A 19108-nucleotide genomic window follows, 5' to 3' on the forward strand; every position below is an offset into this window, starting at 1 on the left:
AGCTGATACTCCAAAATGTGTTCCTGCTTCTTAGAAGAACAAGTTAATTACCTTTGTTAATACTCTTTCTGGTGGATACTCTGGTTAACTGTAACTGCAGATTCTTCACCTTTGGATTATACTCAGGTGCTAGACTGGATCTGAAACATTGAACAGTAATTCTCTCATGTACTTATAGGTAGCACTGTGAGGTCCTGTTATCACTCCGTATGTTACCCTCCTGCCCCCCCCCCCCCTCCCCATCTCCCTTTCCTAGTGGGGATTGGCAGCTTGGAACTACAGATAATAGACAACCTCACCCAGTAATGTCAATTTCTTAATCTTTCTCCATTTACGTCCGCAGACACAAAGCACTTTGAACACATCGCAGGTGATAGTTTGCCAATATCTAACTTGGGATCCTATTATTATGTTATGGAATGAGCTAAAGGAGCAACAGTACCGGAGTTAGTATTTCTGTAGCACTGGCTATCGTTTAGGTTTTTTAAACATCCCCTGACATTTTGATTAATCCAGTAATTCATAGCCCGCAGGTTTCAGTTTCAAAACTCATACCACACTTAAACATGTCAAATAAAACCTCCTCGCTGCACTGGGGTCGCTGTCCCCTTAGACCTGATAAGCTCCCGTTAGCTTTAAAACATGGTGGATACGGATGAACTAGTGTGGAGCAGGTTTGAAGCATGAATTGAGAGCATCAGATCTACATCCCTCAGGTACTGAACAGCCCCTCAGGTTCCTGTGCCTTCCTGGTATGGTTTGAGATGGGCATGATGATCTGAGATACTCAGCGCCCAGACACAAAGTCAGCACACAGATCTGACATTCTTATCACCATGGGACAAAGTGAGCAAAGGGCCTGAGATGCTCGTCTTCTATGTATATGGTGAACTCTGAGACCTCCAATGTTAGTCAGTGAGGTACAGGACTATTACAGATATCTTTGATGCTCAGCAGAAGTAAGCTTAGTCTACGAATTTCTGTTCTTCACCCAACTGAGCATCGGACATATGGAACAAAGATACTCATTACTTAGAAATGAGCTGGGTAGCGAGAGCTAGCAGAGAGCACTGAACTGTCACCTGTATATTGAAGAAGCTGACACCATAGAGTACTCTGTTTGAAGTTTTAGTGGTATCTATGCCCTTGTGTTGGGCTTCCTAGAACAGTGCTCTTAAGTGCATTATGAGAGTACATAGTGGTGTTGCAAGTCTGGAGTCATACCTGCAGAGAAATCTCCACATTAATCTATTGTCCTCTGTAGGTCTTTGCCTGGCAGTGCCTTGGAGCTGCGCTATTCCCAAGCCCCTACTCTGCCCATGGGCAGCCATATGGATCACTACAGCAGTACTGCAGTCATTCGCCGGCCGAAAAAAGGGCGCTGGGCTGCCATGAAGGATGACTCGTGTAAGGTAATGTGCACACAGGGAAATGGGCAAGGAAGACAGTGCTGGTGCAGTACAGTAGCTGTTGTTTTGTATTATTTATGTCCATTTCTCTTTTCCTTTGTGTCCTGTCTCCTGATCTGATCTTTGAGGGTCCTTTTTGACTCATTTATATGTATTGTTGTGTTCTTTCATTCTCTTATTTATTGTGCCTTCTTTTTGTGCTCTGACTTTCTAATTTTCTTTTTCTTGAGTTCTTTCTTTCCCCTTTTGTCTCCCCTTATTTCTTGCCATCAATCTATTTCTGTTTCTCTTTTGCCCCTTTCTTCCCCTCTCTTTGTATCTCTTGTATTTACCAGTTTTTTCCTCTAGTTTGCCCGTTATTCATCTTCCTCGCTTCCTTCTATTTCTCTGACTTTCTTGCTCTTTCCTTTTCCTTTAGTGGCTGTGTGCATGTGGAGTGTACCAATCTTGCTTTTGATTAATTCTAAACTCTGTTAACACAACTTTCCTTCTGTTCTGCCTTCCTCTTGAATCCATGGCTGGGTGAGTTTCTTTTTTTTTGGTGCTTCTGGTAGTTGAAATTGTTGATAGCGAGTTGTTCTGTAGTTGTGTGAAAGTGAAACTGTCTTGGTATTGTTTGCTTCAGACAGATTTTTCAGGGCTATTAATCTAATTGTACATGAATTATGTCTCTCTTCAGAAAATATTACCATAGACAGTGACAGTGAGTAATGTCTCTTTTCAGCAAACTTTATCATAGACATGAACAGTGAACATGTTCCCATTTTCATAATTATGTCTGCTATCACCACTTGGTATAGCAAATTCCTTGAACTATGCTGATGCTACTGGTCTGGCTCCATGGCCAGTCTGCAGTTCTATGCATGCTGTCATCTTGAAAGTACAGTCATAATTACCTTTTTCCCAAAAGGTAGTGTATTTCAGGGTATTCAGGACACAGGAATGCTAGTTTGTGCCACATAAGCTGTATCTAGTAATCTAGAGCTTGTCTGCCTTTTTTTATTGGGCGTGTTTTCATAAAGAGCAGGCAAAATCTTACTGAATTGAGTATCATGTTGGCATATATGAGGAAAGACCATACACCAATAGGGATGGTATTGGTTGAGATTGAACTGCTCTATCAAATGAATCTTCTTCACTCCAGCCCAGCAAGAAGGTTCCTGGCAAAGGTTTCTCACTTCCGTTCAATGAAAAAAGCCCTTAACACATGCAATATTTGCTCGAATCTTTTGACAGTGACTTAGATAGCCCAATTTGAGATGACTGTGCAACCAACAATCCTTACAAATACTTTATTACTGCATGATAAAGATTTATGAAATTGAGGATTTTACACTGATATTTCTCTATAATCTATGTTGCTGGTTTTGTAAATCTTATTTAATGGTAATTTATATTTCTATAGTTTAAGTATCCCCCATTTTCTCCCTACCCTCAATATCCACTTTCAAGGCTGAACACTCCATAAATGCACCAAATGAGTCTGTTACCTAACCAAATATTATTTCTCAGGTAAGATTCAGTGGGTAGATTCAGATAGTTTGAGACCTCCACCATCCTTCTCGAAGGAACATGGCTCTTAATGTGTGTTCTAATTTCAGAAGTACTGTTTTGATACAGATGAGTAGTACTTAGAACCATGATGCTGTTGCGATTGGAGAGTATGTAGGGGATGCATGATCGACTGGGCTAGCTCCATGAGAATTCTCCATCCTGAATGCTGTTTTAATTGTAGATTGGCATCCTTGGCAAACAGGAATGGGAACGGGCTCAGCAGGCTAACGTACTGTCCAACGTATCCCAGTCCTTCGAGGGGGACATGGATGGCTCAGACGATGATGACCGGGACACAATCTTCAGTTCAGCAGATCTGCTGTCTCCCAGCGGACAGACGGATGTGCAGACGCTTGCCATCATGTTGCAGGAGCAACTAGAAGCAATCAACAAGGAGATCAAGTAAGATGCTATGAGTGAGACGATCAATAGAGATACTTAGGTTGTTGGGACTTGTACTGCAAGTGGGATGTAGAGAAAGGCAAATCCACTGGAGGAGAAATTAATACGATGTAAAGGAATTTTAAGAGGGAGAGCAGTCTGTACATGAAACATCCTTAAATAAAAAGATATTTAACTAGCAGCAACGTTTGGGTTGTAAATAGTTGGGCTTTAGAGGTTTTGAAAGGGATTGAAAACGCTATGGTAGAGGCGCTCTGAAACTGTGGAAGCAGCTGTTGTTGTGAGGCTTGGTATCTTTAGAAGGTAGAATTAAATCTAGAGATGGTGTCTAGAGTATTTCGAGGCACTGGAGGGAGAGGATTGTAGTAGATCAAGTTTGGGTTAAAGGCTTTGTGCATTGGGAAGTTTGAGTAGGTGGTGTAGGCAGAGGTAACATGGACAGGGTTTGAGAGCTTTGAGGGGGCAGACCGTATTAAGGTTAAGAAATTTGGTGTGTAGAGATATTTGATGGGTTGGATCAATTGTGTTAGAATAGAGGGCCTGGGGTCTAGAGAAGTATGATGGGTTACTTAAAGTTTGGGGAAGATATTTTAGGGATGGACTGGATTGAGCAGTGAATGAAGAAAAGCTACTGAGACTTGGGTCAAATTTAGAGGGTAGTAAGTTTGGATTAGTTTGACTGCGTAGACATTCTAGGGAGAGAGTATGGATAAATGTAAAGGGGCTTTATCTTGTGCTGTTTTGTGGGTTATAGACAATTTGAGTATAGAGGCTTGGGGTTTAAAGAGGTTTGAGGGGTGAAGAGAGTTGGGTTAGGGTAGACTGGGTTGTGGCCTTAAAAGGTCAAATAACTGTCAAATAACATTGGACTTTGAGGCTTTACATTTAATACGTTTTGTAGGAACCTGAGGTATAGATAATTTTGAGGGGGGAATAAAGAAATGAATGCTGCATCAAGTTTGAAAGTGTTACATGACTTGGAGATGAGCTTGGTAGGATGAGTGGAGGAAGAGTATGGGTAGACAAGGCTGGAATCCAGAACATTAATTTAGAGAAAGTCAAGTGTAATGGGGGAGCAGCAGGGTGATTATATTCTGATGCGAAAAAATGGAAAGGTAAAAGAGTGCAACAATGTTTGGATGTCAAATGAGACTGTGCATAGGAGCAAAGGACATACAGTTCTTAGGGTGTGATAGGTGAGGCACATATAGTTGAGAGCAGAACACTGGCCCATTGGAGTGTACATGGATGAGCACAGAGAGGCGCGGGTGGGTTAGAAAGTAGAGTGGCCATTTGCTACAGAGCGAATATATGGATTGGGTACAGGTGAAAGAGACCAGAGAGCCAAATAAGTAGTTGATAAGACTCAACAGGAGATGGAGTGCAAAGGCTACTCGAGGGAGAAAGAGACCTGTCAGAAGACCACAGCTATAAGGTGAATAAATACCTAGGGTGGGGCTAGAGAGCAAATCTGAAGTGGAATATTGGCAGCTGGAAAAATCGTAACAGTATCACATCTGTTACTTTGTAGGTTGATACAGGAGGAGAAGGAGACAACGGAGCTACGAGCAGAGGAGATCGAGAGCAGGGTGAGCAGTGCAACACTGGATGGATCGCTTGGTCGATACCGCTCTGCCAATACCATCCCCACATCCGTCACCAGTTCCACGCTGGCCAGCCCATCTCCCCCAAGCAGCGGGCACTCCACGCCCCGGATAACCCCGCACAGCCCAGCACGCGAGGGCGACAAATTCGTAAGAATCATTTTAGCACTACAGCTCAATTTGAAATCATAATAATACATGATATTCCTTTAAGCAGTGCCCTCCTAAGACACCAGCAGTGTCGTGCGTCTTCAAGTAATTCCCTGTCATGACCCCAACAGTTAGTTTGGTAGTGCCCCGTCATGGCTGTAGCAATATTGGATTACTTCTTGTAGTACCCTGCCAAGACCTTAGCTTTCTGAGCTTCCATGCAGTAGTGTCCCGCTGTGACTTAGGCAATGGGAGCTTACATCCATCAGTGTCCTGCTATAATCCTTACAGTGTGAGCTGCTGTAAATTCCCTGGCATAACCTTGCAGTATGGACATCTTCTTTTTAGTATTATGCTCTGTATGGTGAGCTTTCTCTCAGCGTTGTGAAATGTATGCAGTTCGCTTCCATATTCAAATTTTAAGAGGTTTCTCCTGTCTGTTCTTTTACCGTGTCCCAACCAAAGCTTGGTGATATTTTTTGAATACCCTGCAGTATCCAGGAGGGTGAATGTTCTTCTGGACATGCCCTGTTATGATCCCAGTTGTGGTAGTCCTGTGTTATGAACCTTTCTTTTAGTATGGTAACTTTTAGCAGGGTCCTGCTTTATCTGAGTAGTACACACTTTTTTTCTCTGCAGTAAGAACTTCTTCTGAATAGTAATTCACCATGACCTTCGTAGTTCCAGAATGGTGCTACAGGATTTCCTTTCCAGCATGATAGACTATCAGTCCCCTTTGACTGTGCAGGCCCTTTGATTTTGGAAGGAGTTTGGAGTTGTTCTAGAGAGGGTCTTTACTGCGCTTATGTGCTCCTATAATAGGGCACATGTTCTTAGGAAGGCCATTAAGTGCATTCCTGTGTAGCTGCTTTTGGGGAATTGGAAATTACCGTGTGATTTGATTTTTCCCCATCCCCTATAGGCCACGAAACGACATGGAATCCCCAATTCCGTGTGGTTTTACACGTAATTACACGGTTCAGAGCCGGTGATAGGAATCGATGAGGGGGCCGGTGCGTGGGTTGTGGGGCGAGGGAGGAAGGTGGGTGAAATGGGGGAGGGAAGGGAAAGTCTTTTTTTTTTTAGCAGGAGTAAGCATTGCATGAATTGATCTAGGCCATTGGTAATTTCTCCTGCGCATCTCCGCCCATTATTTTGCACATTGTGCCACCTGACTTTGAACCCAAGCATGTGCAAATCAGACTGACCGTGCCCCAGTGGGAATACTCCAGCCCAAACTGTTAGGAAAAAAGAGTTTGAGACTTGGCCGCTGTTACAGCCAAAGCCAGATGTGATTTTTCTGTCTAAATAATTTGATACGGTTATTCCATATGGGCTAAATCCTGGGTATTCAAAGAACTAACTACTAGTAATGCATGCAAGTGGTTTTCATTTTGGTCAGCCTGAAAACAGTTTGCATTAGCTAGCTTGTAATAAGATGGGAGTTAGTGATAGGAAAAGGTAATTGGGAATTGGAACTTTAGTAGAAAGCATAATTATTTTTTGCTTTAAGAATCATTTCTGGATTCACGTGCTGGTATTATTCCACCATATAGTGCTTGGTCCTGGAAATGTGCCTATTTCCTCTTTATTTGTGTCGACCAGTAGGTGGGTATAACCATCCCTTTATGACATTAAACATACCTCCACAGTCCTTCACATTATTTTTGGGGCCATTTGTTTCTGAATCATGGTCCAGAATTTCAAGGTTTAGACCACTGAGGATAGTGCGGAAAAAGAGCAAGAAAACACTGAAAAGGAGCAGGAATTATTCAAAGTGTACATCAAACAATGAAGGAAACTAAAAGACACTGAAAAACACTGAAGATGCAGGTTTTTAATTTGTGCTACAACCATGTTAGTTAGAGAATGTACGTTTGGGATGTGGGAGTTTTTTTCCAGGACATGGAAAATACCCCCTTCAGTTTTTGCCCAGTGCAATCCCAAAGTTGGCCAGAACACTTAACACAAAGAAAGCAACCTTTGCCTACCCAAGAACCATGAGTCCTATGGGTGTAAGGCTTGCAAGGAGTTTCTCCCTAGAACTCTTAAAGTAAGAGAGAAAGAAAGGTGGTTACACTATACAGGTGTTTCAGTCAAAAACCAAGGAGCTTGGACTGCTGAAAGATGAAGAAAGGTTTGAGGAAGCCATAGTAGCACAGGGAAGGGGCCCTACATCGAAGAAATTGACATTGGGAAAGAAGATGTGTCCTAAAAGTCACAGAGCATACAAAGAAATGATGTCCCACAATGGCTAAGCGTCGTAGTGGGATGGAGTTAAAATCCTTGGACTCCAAGTCTGTGAAAACACTTTTGAAACAAGACTGATGGAAAGCAATGACCAAAGAGTCCCAGATGTTGAAACACAAAGAAATCATTGGTGGACAAACCTTCAAACTTGGACTCTGCTTCAAAAGGATTTGAACGGGAATGACAGTATAACCCTGAAGAGCAAAACCCCCACCACTCACCACCCCCAACGCCCACACATTGCTGAACAAGATCATAGCAAATTTGAAAAAAAATGCATCGGCTGCCGGCTGAAATTGTAAATTCTATTACAAAAGAAGAGGTTTAACGATGCCCACAAGGAGTTTAGGATCCCTGTGAGAACAGAGGACTCTAAATAAAGAACAGGTAGAATTAGAACTAACAACACCTCCTGACCTCAAGGGGAAGAGGAAGAGCACATCTATAAGATGGAGGCACAATCACCATAATATGCGGGACACATCAGTGACAGCAGAAGAGGGATGGGAGGACCTGGATACAGATCACTACAAGAAGGCATTGACCCATACCTTTCGAGACCATCACACCCAAATGATCTGGATATGCAGTGTAGTTATAAAAAGAAAATTCTAACTCCTTTGGTATGCACATCAGTGAGGGAGAAGAAGATGAAAACCTTGAAGGAACATGTCTTGCCCATCAGAAAAAGAGGGCAAAAGCTGTGATTCAGGAAGGCAAGATGATGTAGAAAGGGGACGACATGGTAACCACAGACCTCAAGGAAGCCTACTTCCATATACCGATGAATAGCAGGCACAAGAAATATTTTATGTTTATGGTAAACAATAGAATATTTTCTAGCATTTGCGGCAAGCATTTTAGATTTGATTAAGGACACAGTGACAAGGATTATGCTTTCTCTATCTTTACTACTCCAAAACAGCAGTCCCAAAAAAAAAACAGTAACACACAACTACATATTCCATGAGGCTTTGAATCATGCCTCCTCAACAGCCCACCATTAGTATACAGGCATAACAAACTAAACAGTGAGGCTCCATCTTGACTGCCTCTTTCTTTGCTTTAATAGTAGTCCCATTTATAAGTGAAACAAAAGACCATAACAGGAACAAACCACCAGACAAGTAGCCAATCAATGTAGAGTCACCGAAGTCCAGAAAAACACAGATACCCAAACGGACTTGCAGCTTCCTGGCACATTGGCATTGTACGTGATCAGAGCCCAAAAGGAACAGCAGCTCAAGGATGTTTCAATCCTGTTTTTGATCAGAGCCTGAGATCGAAAGAAATGCTTGAATCCTGATCCACAACCCTGAAAGAATCACAAGGGCGGATAAAGAATAGTAACTGTCATAATATTAAACATGGATGTTAAATCTGTGAACAACACAGCTTTACCTGTCCTAATGGGGGGGATAATCCTTTCCTCTGTGTCCTTAATGGAATCTAAAATTCTTGTTGCAAATGCTTGACAATTTTCTATTCTGTGGCAGGACCGCAGGCTCTGATTATGCTGGTTTAAAGCTGACAAACCATAACAGAAGAAGCATACACAATAGGTTTATAACAAAAACCTTTAGGCACAGAATGAGAGGACCAATCAGCGACCAGTAGAATATCCTTCAACCTGGATCCCAACACCACTGCTTCGGAAGCTATGGCACACTTAGCAGAATGAGTCCCATAAGTAGACACATTGATGCCATCTTCAGTCATGATCCAGCGGACCCACCCGGCCAAGGTCGTAGCAGAGACCAGTTTAAATGGTTTTTGACAGCCCAACAACAGAGGACCAAGGGGATCGGCTCTATGAGACAAAGTGCGTTCCTAATAAACCATCAAACATCTCACTACACACAATTTGAAAAAGCTGGGTAATCAATGGCCCGGGACATAGTCTTTGTCCTTTAAACATTAAAGCATACTCAATTTTGTAGAAATCTGTCTCAAAGACAGCACCAAGTTATCCTTCCAGGAATCAAGAAGAACAGAACGCTGTTCACATCCCACAATTGTGAGTATTGAGGCTTAAGGAGGGTTTGCCACCCTGATTCCTTTTAGCAGTTTACACACCAGAGGGGTCATACCTACTGGGTTGCCATCAATGAGATCATGCCCAGTCGATAAAGCTGATCTGAAATTATTTACCGCCTGTAACATAATCTAGTCTCAGCATACTCAGAAAGGAAATTGAGCACATCCTTTAACTGATCCCACGGGATCCACCGACTGTTGAAGGCACCAACCAACCCATCCCTTCCATGCAGAAGAATATAGTTTGTGGGTAAAGGAGCCAAAGCTTGCTGTATAAATGTGGCAGCTGCTGTTGAAATACCTTCAACCTGGCTATGTCTCCCATTATTTTCCAAGCCATAAGTGTCAATTGGCCTTGGAAGAGAAGAGTATGGGGGAGCCCACTGGGTCCAAGAGACGGTATGGGACTACAAGGTGGAGAATGGAGAGGGCCACTGACATCTCCAAAAGATATGGGAACCAAGGTTGCATCTTCCAGATGGGAAATCAGTACAAGGGACGCCTCCTGGCATCTGGCTTGGGGCCGCAACCCTCGAAATCATGGCAAAGGGCGGGAACGCATAGTACATCAGTCCTTCCCAGTTCTGAAGAAAAGTATCCTTCGCTAGGGCCATTGGATCTGGTCTCCAACTGTAAAAATCCTTCTGTCGAGCATTCAGACATGATGCTCAAACTCAGGGACATGACTTTCCGGAAAACTCCAAGATGCAGTCCACCAGAAATCTGGAGTTCCAATCCGCCACCAGGTTGTCCTTGCTGGGAAGATATTTCGCCATCATCATAATCTTCTGTGAGAGGCAGAAATGGCAAATGTCCCTGGCGATGTTCACAAGAAGGTGTGACCTGGTACCCCCCAATTGGTTGATGTTTTGAACCGATGAGACATTGCCCATCTGAAGAAGAATGGAGCAATTGCTCTTCACCGGCGATAGAGCCCTTATGGCGAACGAGCTATCAGTTCTAAGCAGTTCATATGAAGTTGCAGTTCTTCTGACGACCACCGGTAGAAAAGTCCCCACACCTTGCTTCCCAACCCAACCGGCTGACGTCAGAATCAATGGTGACATCGGAAACCAGCCTGAAGATGGCTCTGCCATTCCAGACCTCTGTTCTGAAGCCACCACTGAAGTTGCTCTTGAGCCTTAGGAAATAACGGAACCATGCAATCGTAACTTTAACTTTTCTGCAGATAGTGGATTTTTAAGCGCTGCAGAAGTCTGTAGTGTACCAGACCGGGAAACACTGCTTAAATCTAAGAGACTGACAGGCCACAATCTGAGCCAGGGTTCTCAAAAACACCATTCGGGCGGATAGAGTCAACTTCAATTCCCATTTGATGGATTTCACTTTCAGGGCAGGTAGAAGAAGCTGAGCCCTAACAGTCCACCTGAAACCCAAAAAATTCTATCTGCTGAGAGAGAATCCTCATGGATTTTTTTAAGTTGATCACAAACCCTAAATCCTGCAGCAGGGACACCGCCAAAGACAGGTGAATCAAGAATTGATCCGTGTCTTGTGCCAGGAGAATCATGTTGTCCAAATAGACAATCATGCGAACACTCATCTCTCGGACATTCCACCACAGGTTTCACGAGCTTTGTGAATGCCCATGGGGCCGATGAGAGGAAGGGTCAGGTACTCGTACCATTGTTCGCGCCACTGGAATTGTAGATAACATTGGTGTGGGGAAAAAAATCTGAACTGAGAGGTAGGCATCTTTGAGGTTGAGATGCAACATCCAACTTTTCTCTTGGGGGAGATCTCTCAGGAGGTGAACACCCTCCATCTTGAAATGGAGGTACATTACTGAAGGGTTTAATTCTCTTAGGTTGAGGACCAGTATTTGAACACCATCTTTTTTCTGAACCAGAAACACATTACTACAGACACTTTCGGGTTGTGGGCAGGTGGAAGCTCTGGCTTGCTTTGACGAAAGTTCCAGAATCTATGAAAGACATGTCTTGTTGGGAAAAACTGAGAAGAGGCACTTATCTTGACTGCGGAGCAGCAAAGAAAGAGGCAGTCAAGATGGTGCCTCACTGTTTTGTAGGTAATGTCTGTATACTATTGGTGGACTGCTGAGGAGGAGGCGTGGTTCAAAGCCTAGTGGGATATGTAGTTGTGTTTTACGTTTTTTTTCTTTCTTTATTGTTTACTGTTTTGAAGTAGTAAAGATAGAGAAAGCATAATCGGAGCCTCCGGTCCTGCCATAGATTAAAATAGTGTTCGATTTGGGATAAAATCACTGTCAGTGTTTACAGGACTTCTTGCCATTATTGCAGCTCACTTGAAATGCTAGGGGTACATGTGACCAAGCTGAACATCAGGGGGTCAATGGAACTCTAAAGGAGCAGTCAAACGCATAAAAGTGCTGGAACTCAAGGCACTCTTGCTGGTCCTGAAAGCCTTTCATAGACACATCAAGGGGAGAGTGGAGCAAATCCAAACAGTCAACACAACTACAGATGTTCTGCCTAAACAGACAAGGGGGACCACATCATATGTCCTCTCCAAACTAGCAGGGAAATATGTAATTGGGCAATCCAGAGACGCATATCACAGGTATTTGCCATGCACACACACTATAGACACAGACAAATAAAGCAGTCAAGCAGACATTTCACATGTTTGGAAACTAGACCAAGAGGTAGAACTAGCATATTCGATTGGTGGGGAACGCCAGAGGTAGCCCTGTTTGCAACACATGCAATTGAGAAATGACAAGACTTCGCTTTGAGTAACCCACCCCACCTGTCTTGAAGGAATGCCCTGTCTTTAGACTGGTCAGTGACCATTGCATATGCATTTCCCCGATTCCACTGATACCTCTAATGATAAGCAAGTGCAGACAGACAACCAGTATGAAGATTTTCACAGTGGGCCAGACAAACATGTTTTTTTAGATCTTGTGGAGACGGTAAACGAGTGAGTAATAAAGTTACCAGTCACTAAGAACCTGTTGACAAAACAATAGGAATAGGTATGCCATCCAAAACCAGCACGCTTCAGCCTAGCAGCATGCCTCCTGAGGAATTGGATTTTGGTCACTGAGGCCTACTGCGCCATTGAAGTATTGAGACCGAGTAGGAGCCCGACAACATGCAACTATTATGCAGCCAAATGGAGCAGAGTCTTCCACTGGTGCAGGAAAGAGAAATTAACCCACAGTCTGACCGAGGAAGCACAGCCTGACAATGGGCACCCCCATAAAAGGTACGTAACTCACTTGCTGGGCTTAAATCTGTCTTACATTTCCAACAAGGTACATCTATCTGCGAAATTTGCATATACCTGAGGAATTACTAGAAGGAGCCTCTTAACTACGAGACATCAAAATATTCTTTGAAGGGTTAATAAGGTTGCCAGGTCTAGGTCATCACACACATTCATGTGGAACCTTCGCCTAGTGCTAACACAGCTCAAGGTTATGCACAAAGCAGGACATTAAAGACTGGATTCATGATTGCCACTGCTTCATTATGCAGAGTTAATAAAATACAAGCACTCATAGCACAGGATCCCTACCCACAAATACAAAAGGATATAGGTTGGTCATGAGGAAGAACTCACAGTTCTCTCCTAAGTGGTATTTCACTTATCTATTAATACATTTACCAGCTCTTTTCCAGCAGCCAAAGACGCAGGCAGAGAAATCACTGTATGCACTAGATGACAGGGGAGCGGTAACTCTGCAAAACAAAACTGTGTAAGAAAGGGAATCAAATCTTCATTTCATTTTTCACCATCAAACAGATGACACAATGGATAGTGCAGGCCATACAAACATGCTATGGACTAGCAAGGAAAAGGTTGGATAGCAACCCACCAAAACCACACTCGATTAGAAAGACCAAAGCTACACTAGCCTTCATAGCTAATGTATTTATAAATGACATCTGCATGGCAGCCACATGGTCATCAATTCACACCTTCATAAAACACTTCTGAGTGGACCTCATTGTTAAAAATGAAGCATGGGTGGGCCAGAGGGTGTTGAGACACCTGTTTACAAGCACACTCCCTACATTCCAGCCCCCAAGTGTATTTAATAACTTTACATGGTCTATGCAAATCATGTGAATCCAGAAAAGATTCAATCTGCAGAAAAGAAAAGCTACCTTTTTGAATTCCCATGCAATCCTTGTGTGTCCCCAAAGAAGATATGTGAGTTTAGGCAAAATGTAAGAGGATACGCCTGAAGACAGTACAGGGTACCAAGAAGGGAAATATGAACCTAAAGATGGCAAACATGCACTGGGGCATTGTGGGTGTATGTCTGATGTCATAGGGGAATGGCTATACCCAACTAAAAGTTGACCACCTAAAGAATATAGGTGGGACAAATAGGACATTTACAGACCCACCCACTAGATGACAAAATGATGCATAGCCCTTGAATGCAGAAAAGACTTCAAGCTGCAAAACTATTGTTATTGCTAAATAAACTTTTCTTTTTACATCACACTTAGTTATACATCAAACTGTTACATATATTGCTGCTACAAATATTTTCAAATTAAGGCACAATGTGATTTGCCCAGAATAATATGATTTCTCTCAAAAACTGAAGCAAAGAATAGTAGTACCAAGGTCTCTAGGAAGGAAGGAAGAGAACTGACCCACACAATATTCCTGCAATCCCTCTTAGTAGCAAATGTTTTAGTACAAAAGTTTTGGTGGGAGGAACCTTGGTTTCAGGCTTGGACTGGGAACCCAAAGCAGTCCTGGCAATTTTTGTCAGACCAGCCCCTGTACAATGCATAGCGAGCGCAGTGGGTGAGCCTGACCACTACAAATGGGGTTTGGGGGGTTGGTTCTCGTACCAAGAAGATTTGGGGGAAAAGTGTGCATTCTACAACACATTTGTCATTATATATTCTATTTTATTAGCCTCTAAAGCATAGTAACGTCTTACCTTACAGTGCACCAGGATACAACAATCTATTTTTGGGGCTCTTTAATGAATCCCTCTTCCCTCACTATCACCCTCCAACAGTGCCTCTCATCTCTCCATAGCCCCTCTCGCACATGTATTATTTTTTTATAGCATCTCTCATACAGTGAAGGGTGCCTGAGCACTTTATAGCACACACATACAGAGACAATGAATCATACATGTGTAAATCACTTATAGAAAATGTTACAAAAGGCAAAGGGGGCTACAAGGTGTAGGGTTCACATGCCATCCATACTGCTAGGCACTAATGATAAGAATGTATTTCTACCCAAACAAACCTTTTCTTTTAGCAGCATCAGGATTATGAAAGAATGGAAAAACATATCTTTCTAACCTGTCCCATACAGCTTCCATGCAGCTCTTTGATGGCAGTTCACAGCTCACTGTGCTAGATTACAATTGTAACTTCTGAACTGCACAGTACCAAAAGAATCTTTGAGACAAAAGCAGTATCTGAATATGCACATAAAATATTATTGTTTGATTTGCATGGTACATGTCCTTTGCAGTAGGCGTATTAACCCTCTGCTCTACCTTAGATGAGTCAAAATTGCCACTTGACAAAACTCCCATCTCTCTTCAGCAGTTAAATGAATCACCAGAGTTAACTTGACCCTTTTATTGTTGCCTGAAAACTGCTGAATGTACAAGGAACCTTGCAGTTCTTTTAAAACTGCTGCACTTCTACAAAACTGCCCTCCACTAACAAACATGGACCCACACCCTTCCAGCCTCCTGGGGAAATGGCCGATTTCGGTTACGGCCAATCCGGCCTTGACTGGTGTTAGCGTAACCTTCAGTGCAGGCCAACACACTGATGATGGGTGGGACACTGATTTTATCAGGGTATGTCAGTGCAGTCTCATGTCAGTCGGGGCTCTTTTCTAGAGGGGTGTTTAAAACTGTGTAACGCATTATTGAAATTCAGATCACTGTTCTAATGTGGCGTTTGATGTAGCCACACATTCCTTATTGTTGGTTTGTCATTGTTCATCTGTGCTGTATGTTGAGTGGTTGGTGATCACCCGAATATTTGTGTCTGTCCTGCAGAACCACGTTCCTAAAGAAGAGGCCCGTGATGAAAAGTCTGGGATGCAGAGTGACACTACGCCTCCCCTCACACCCCGTGCTGTGCGCCTAGAGAGAATGACACAAGCGCTGGCACTACAGGCCAGTGTACTGGAGGATGGGCGGGAGTCTCGAGGCAGGTGCGTTCCGGGATCTTACATGGATGTTTATAGCCTTTAAATCCGTCGCCAGTGGCCATGTTATGGGTGACTCCTTTTGGGAAATGATGGCATATCACATTATTCCAGAGCAGCATAACTTTTAGATTAGGCCCTTAGATATTTTTCTCAGTTGCTGCACTCCCTGCAATATTTACACTTGGAGGACATCGGAGAGATTTTCCACAATAAATTACATCCAAGAGCACAAAACGTTTACATTAGACAGGAGAGTGGAGATGGCAATATCATTATCAAATAAGAGCAAAAATAATATTCAATCTGTCACCTCTAGCAGAATAATTGAATCAAATGAAGGTGTAGTCCTCCATATCGCCTCTGCAGCTTGGTAAGTAAAAAGGGACATGGGGTAGCCTCTGAATGGTTCACGCAGCTTGGGAGATATAGCAGAAGAGATTACAACTGTGGGTCCCCAACTGGGGGTCGTGAAATTCAGTGCAACAAATAAAGACTGGCAAATGTGACTAGTTAAACACAGAATTTGAAGACAGAGGTCGACTGTCAGGCCGGTTTATTCTTTTAACATGTGAATTGGTGTTTGCTTTTCTTACTCTGACTCCAAAGTGAGAGGAATTTTAAAAGTGAATTGTGTGTTATTGTAGATGTTGTTTTTTGCAATACACAACAAAATGTAAATACCTTTAAATGAACCGTATACATCCCGCAGTTACAAAAACAAAAAATAAGCACATTTTGGGGAATTCTGACGTGTGCTACAAATAAATATTTTATTAGGATCAAAACAAATCAAGACACATCTTGATGCACAACTCATAAGAAACCTGATTTCTTCACCTTATCTTTTGTGTGATGTATGGTTTTCTCAGTAAAACTGAATGCCTGTGTAAATGTATTGGCCATTTCAGTGGGAAATGTGATGTTAGTAAGTGACAGTGTGCTACCATAGGATGCTTAAGTTACATTAAAAAATGTCCCTGCGTCATCTCAATTACAGTTTGGCGGGTTGTGAGCGTTTGTTTTTCCGAAGTGTGCGCTGTGGTTCTGAAAAGTTTGGGAACCACTGGATTATAAGATGTGTGACCCTATTCAGATAAGTGGTGCAAGGCGGAAAGGAGCCACTGCATGTCAGTCCTCTGCATTAGACCTGTTGATGGTCTCTGCAATGTAGATAGTACAACAGAATAGGAGGGAGCTACCATGTGGCCTCAGAAGGGTGAAGTAGCTAGGTACTGGGCGCATTATATTTAACTCAGTTTAGGAGGTGAGCCACTGGAGGGCACAGAACACTGTATGCACTCTACAGCTTGGCAGTGGAATTATGGAACAGCACTTGATCTACATCTACACCATAGTAAATGAAAAAGAGGAGAGTAGCCACTGTATGCTGTTTCATTGGTTTCTAAGTAAAGCAAGGGTTGTGGATTTGACCATCGATGGCCTTTGCAGACTTTGAAAATATTCACGGAAACTGTATTACATGTGCATCCAAGCATTCAACACAGGGGAGAGCAGTCCATGTACATTTGTTTGCAGGGTTGAACGTGAAGAGGAGGTGGGCTATATCCTCTGTATGCCCCGTGCAGCATGTTAAGTGAGTTAGAGAAGATACAATGTATAAAGGAAGAATGCTGTAACGCTTTGAGGAAATAAAGGTGAGGAGATGACAATAAAGGACCTTTCGCTGGTGCCATAATAAGTGATGAATGCAGCCACTGCACAACCTCTGCATTTGTGGTATCTGGGCCTATTTTTCCCCTCTTCGATAAACTACACAAGAGATTGCCGTAGAAGGCAGGATCTAATTTCCTAGATAGAGTGCAGGATTCTACACCAAAGCCTTTTATAAATGCCCTAATCTGCCCTCCTTAATGAGTACTAAAAGCCCAGACATTTAAAACCTCCTTTGGACTGCATTAATATTCTGAAAAAGACATCTCTTCACATGGTCTATCTATTCAAATGGGATTGAGTCTGCATATTCTGTGTAGATAAAAACATGAACCTTCTGATTAGCTTTATAGGAGGATTACCTCTTTATTTTCGTTACCTGAGGCTGGTTTGCTATTTTCTTTCATTTTGGTTCATCTGACTAATGGTATAGAACACAATATATGTCCCTCTTCCCCATCTTATTTTTTTTTTATTATTTTTTATTGGCAAACACATAAAACATTTTCTATCAAATTATACCAATCTATTAACATTTTTAATTCAGTCTCTGGATGGTCATGCCACTACTCAAATTATTTGTACACTCTAAACTAATTTTAAATATATGCAAATACATTTCAAGGTGATCACCTTTTTGTATATTGTCTTACAATACCCATTAGCAGAGTATACTAACTTATCTCTTATAAAAATCATCAAGAATATCCTTCTTGCAACTTAGAACAATTGCATTTCTTTCAGGTCCTGGTACTGTGAGATGCAACAGGAGTAACAACATACAGACATTTATATATTGTGTGAGTGGATTTAGTTGCCAAAAAGGAACCCATCAACTGTGATGCCCTGTGTATTCCCTTTTATTTTGTGAGATCTGTTGAAAAATGTATTATTTAAATTCTACCACACAGGTGACAGAGTGCTAAATATTAAGCAATATCTAAAATGACTCCTTATCCCCTTTCTTAACTTTGACTGTTGTGCTGCCTGCAGACGTAGCCAACTCAACTACTATCTGTAAAGCAATTGAAGTTCTTCTTTGCATCTGGAATACAGATTTTGTTGGATCATACATACATGTCCTCGAATTTACAATGCATTAAATGAAAAATAATAATTCAATTGGACCTATGTTTGGAGATCGTTTTGCTTACTCTTCTATATTCGCTTCCAATCTATTCGCTAATTTAGATATATTTATTACAAAGCTTTTTTCATCCCCAAATAGTAGAGAACCATAACTTTCTATGTTAACTTAACACATCTTCTTCACCAATTATCTATTAAATCAAAACGTTATCTTGTGTTCCATCCCCTGAAATATCTGAAGTGCATGCATATTTTCTCACAAGGAGGTATGTTACAGTATCACACACTTTCTGTCTTATGCCTACAAACTAATGTAAAATGTCCATACCTTACATTTTATTTTCAATTTAGACATGGAGAATTTAAATTAAATATTGTAGCTTTACATACTTGCCTCACAGTATTTTAGCAGTGATTTGCACACCTGGGTCTATCTTAGATAAATGTATTTGTGTAGACATAGATTTATAAAAGAATAACATTTAGTCACTGCCACATTCAGGCACTTATTTATCTAGATCCAGTGATGGGTTTGTGAATGTTTTGGCTGGTCCATCAACAAAAAATGATGCACACCCTTAAGCATGCAAGCTGGTGGTCACAATCACTTCTAGGTAGTTTCCCATGTTGAATATGTTGACAAATACACTTCTGTCAAGAGCAAGAATAAATGCATTGTCTAGATGGGAATGTGAAGGGAAAATCCCCTAAAATTGGTTAGTGTAATAGAAGGAAATTTAAAATAAAATAATGTAGAAGTACAGATTCACTTTAGGGTCA

The 19108-nt window shown here is 42.0% G+C and overlaps 1 protein-coding gene across 1 annotated transcript in view; it reads left to right on the forward strand.

Moving 5' to 3' along the window:
• Nucleotides 1-19108, forward strand: part of PPFIA3 (PPFI scaffold protein A3) — a 963828-nt gene that overhangs the window by 532140 nt on the left and 412580 nt on the right. The window contains exons 15-18 of the mRNA XM_078655169.1: nt 1265-1412; nt 3145-3365; nt 4897-5119; nt 15414-15571. Of these exons, the coding sequence (XP_078511295.1) occupies nt 1265-1412; nt 3145-3365; nt 4897-5119; nt 15414-15571 (750 nt within the window). The remainder of the gene's footprint in view (nt 1-1264; nt 1413-3144; nt 3366-4896; nt 5120-15413; nt 15572-19108) is intronic.

The sequence above is a fragment of the Lissotriton helveticus genome, chromosome 7, assembly GCF_964261635.1.
Source record: "Lissotriton helveticus chromosome 7, aLisHel1.1, whole genome shotgun sequence".
In the NCBI taxonomy this organism is placed as follows: domain Eukaryota; kingdom Metazoa; phylum Chordata; class Amphibia; order Caudata; family Salamandridae; genus Lissotriton; species Lissotriton helveticus.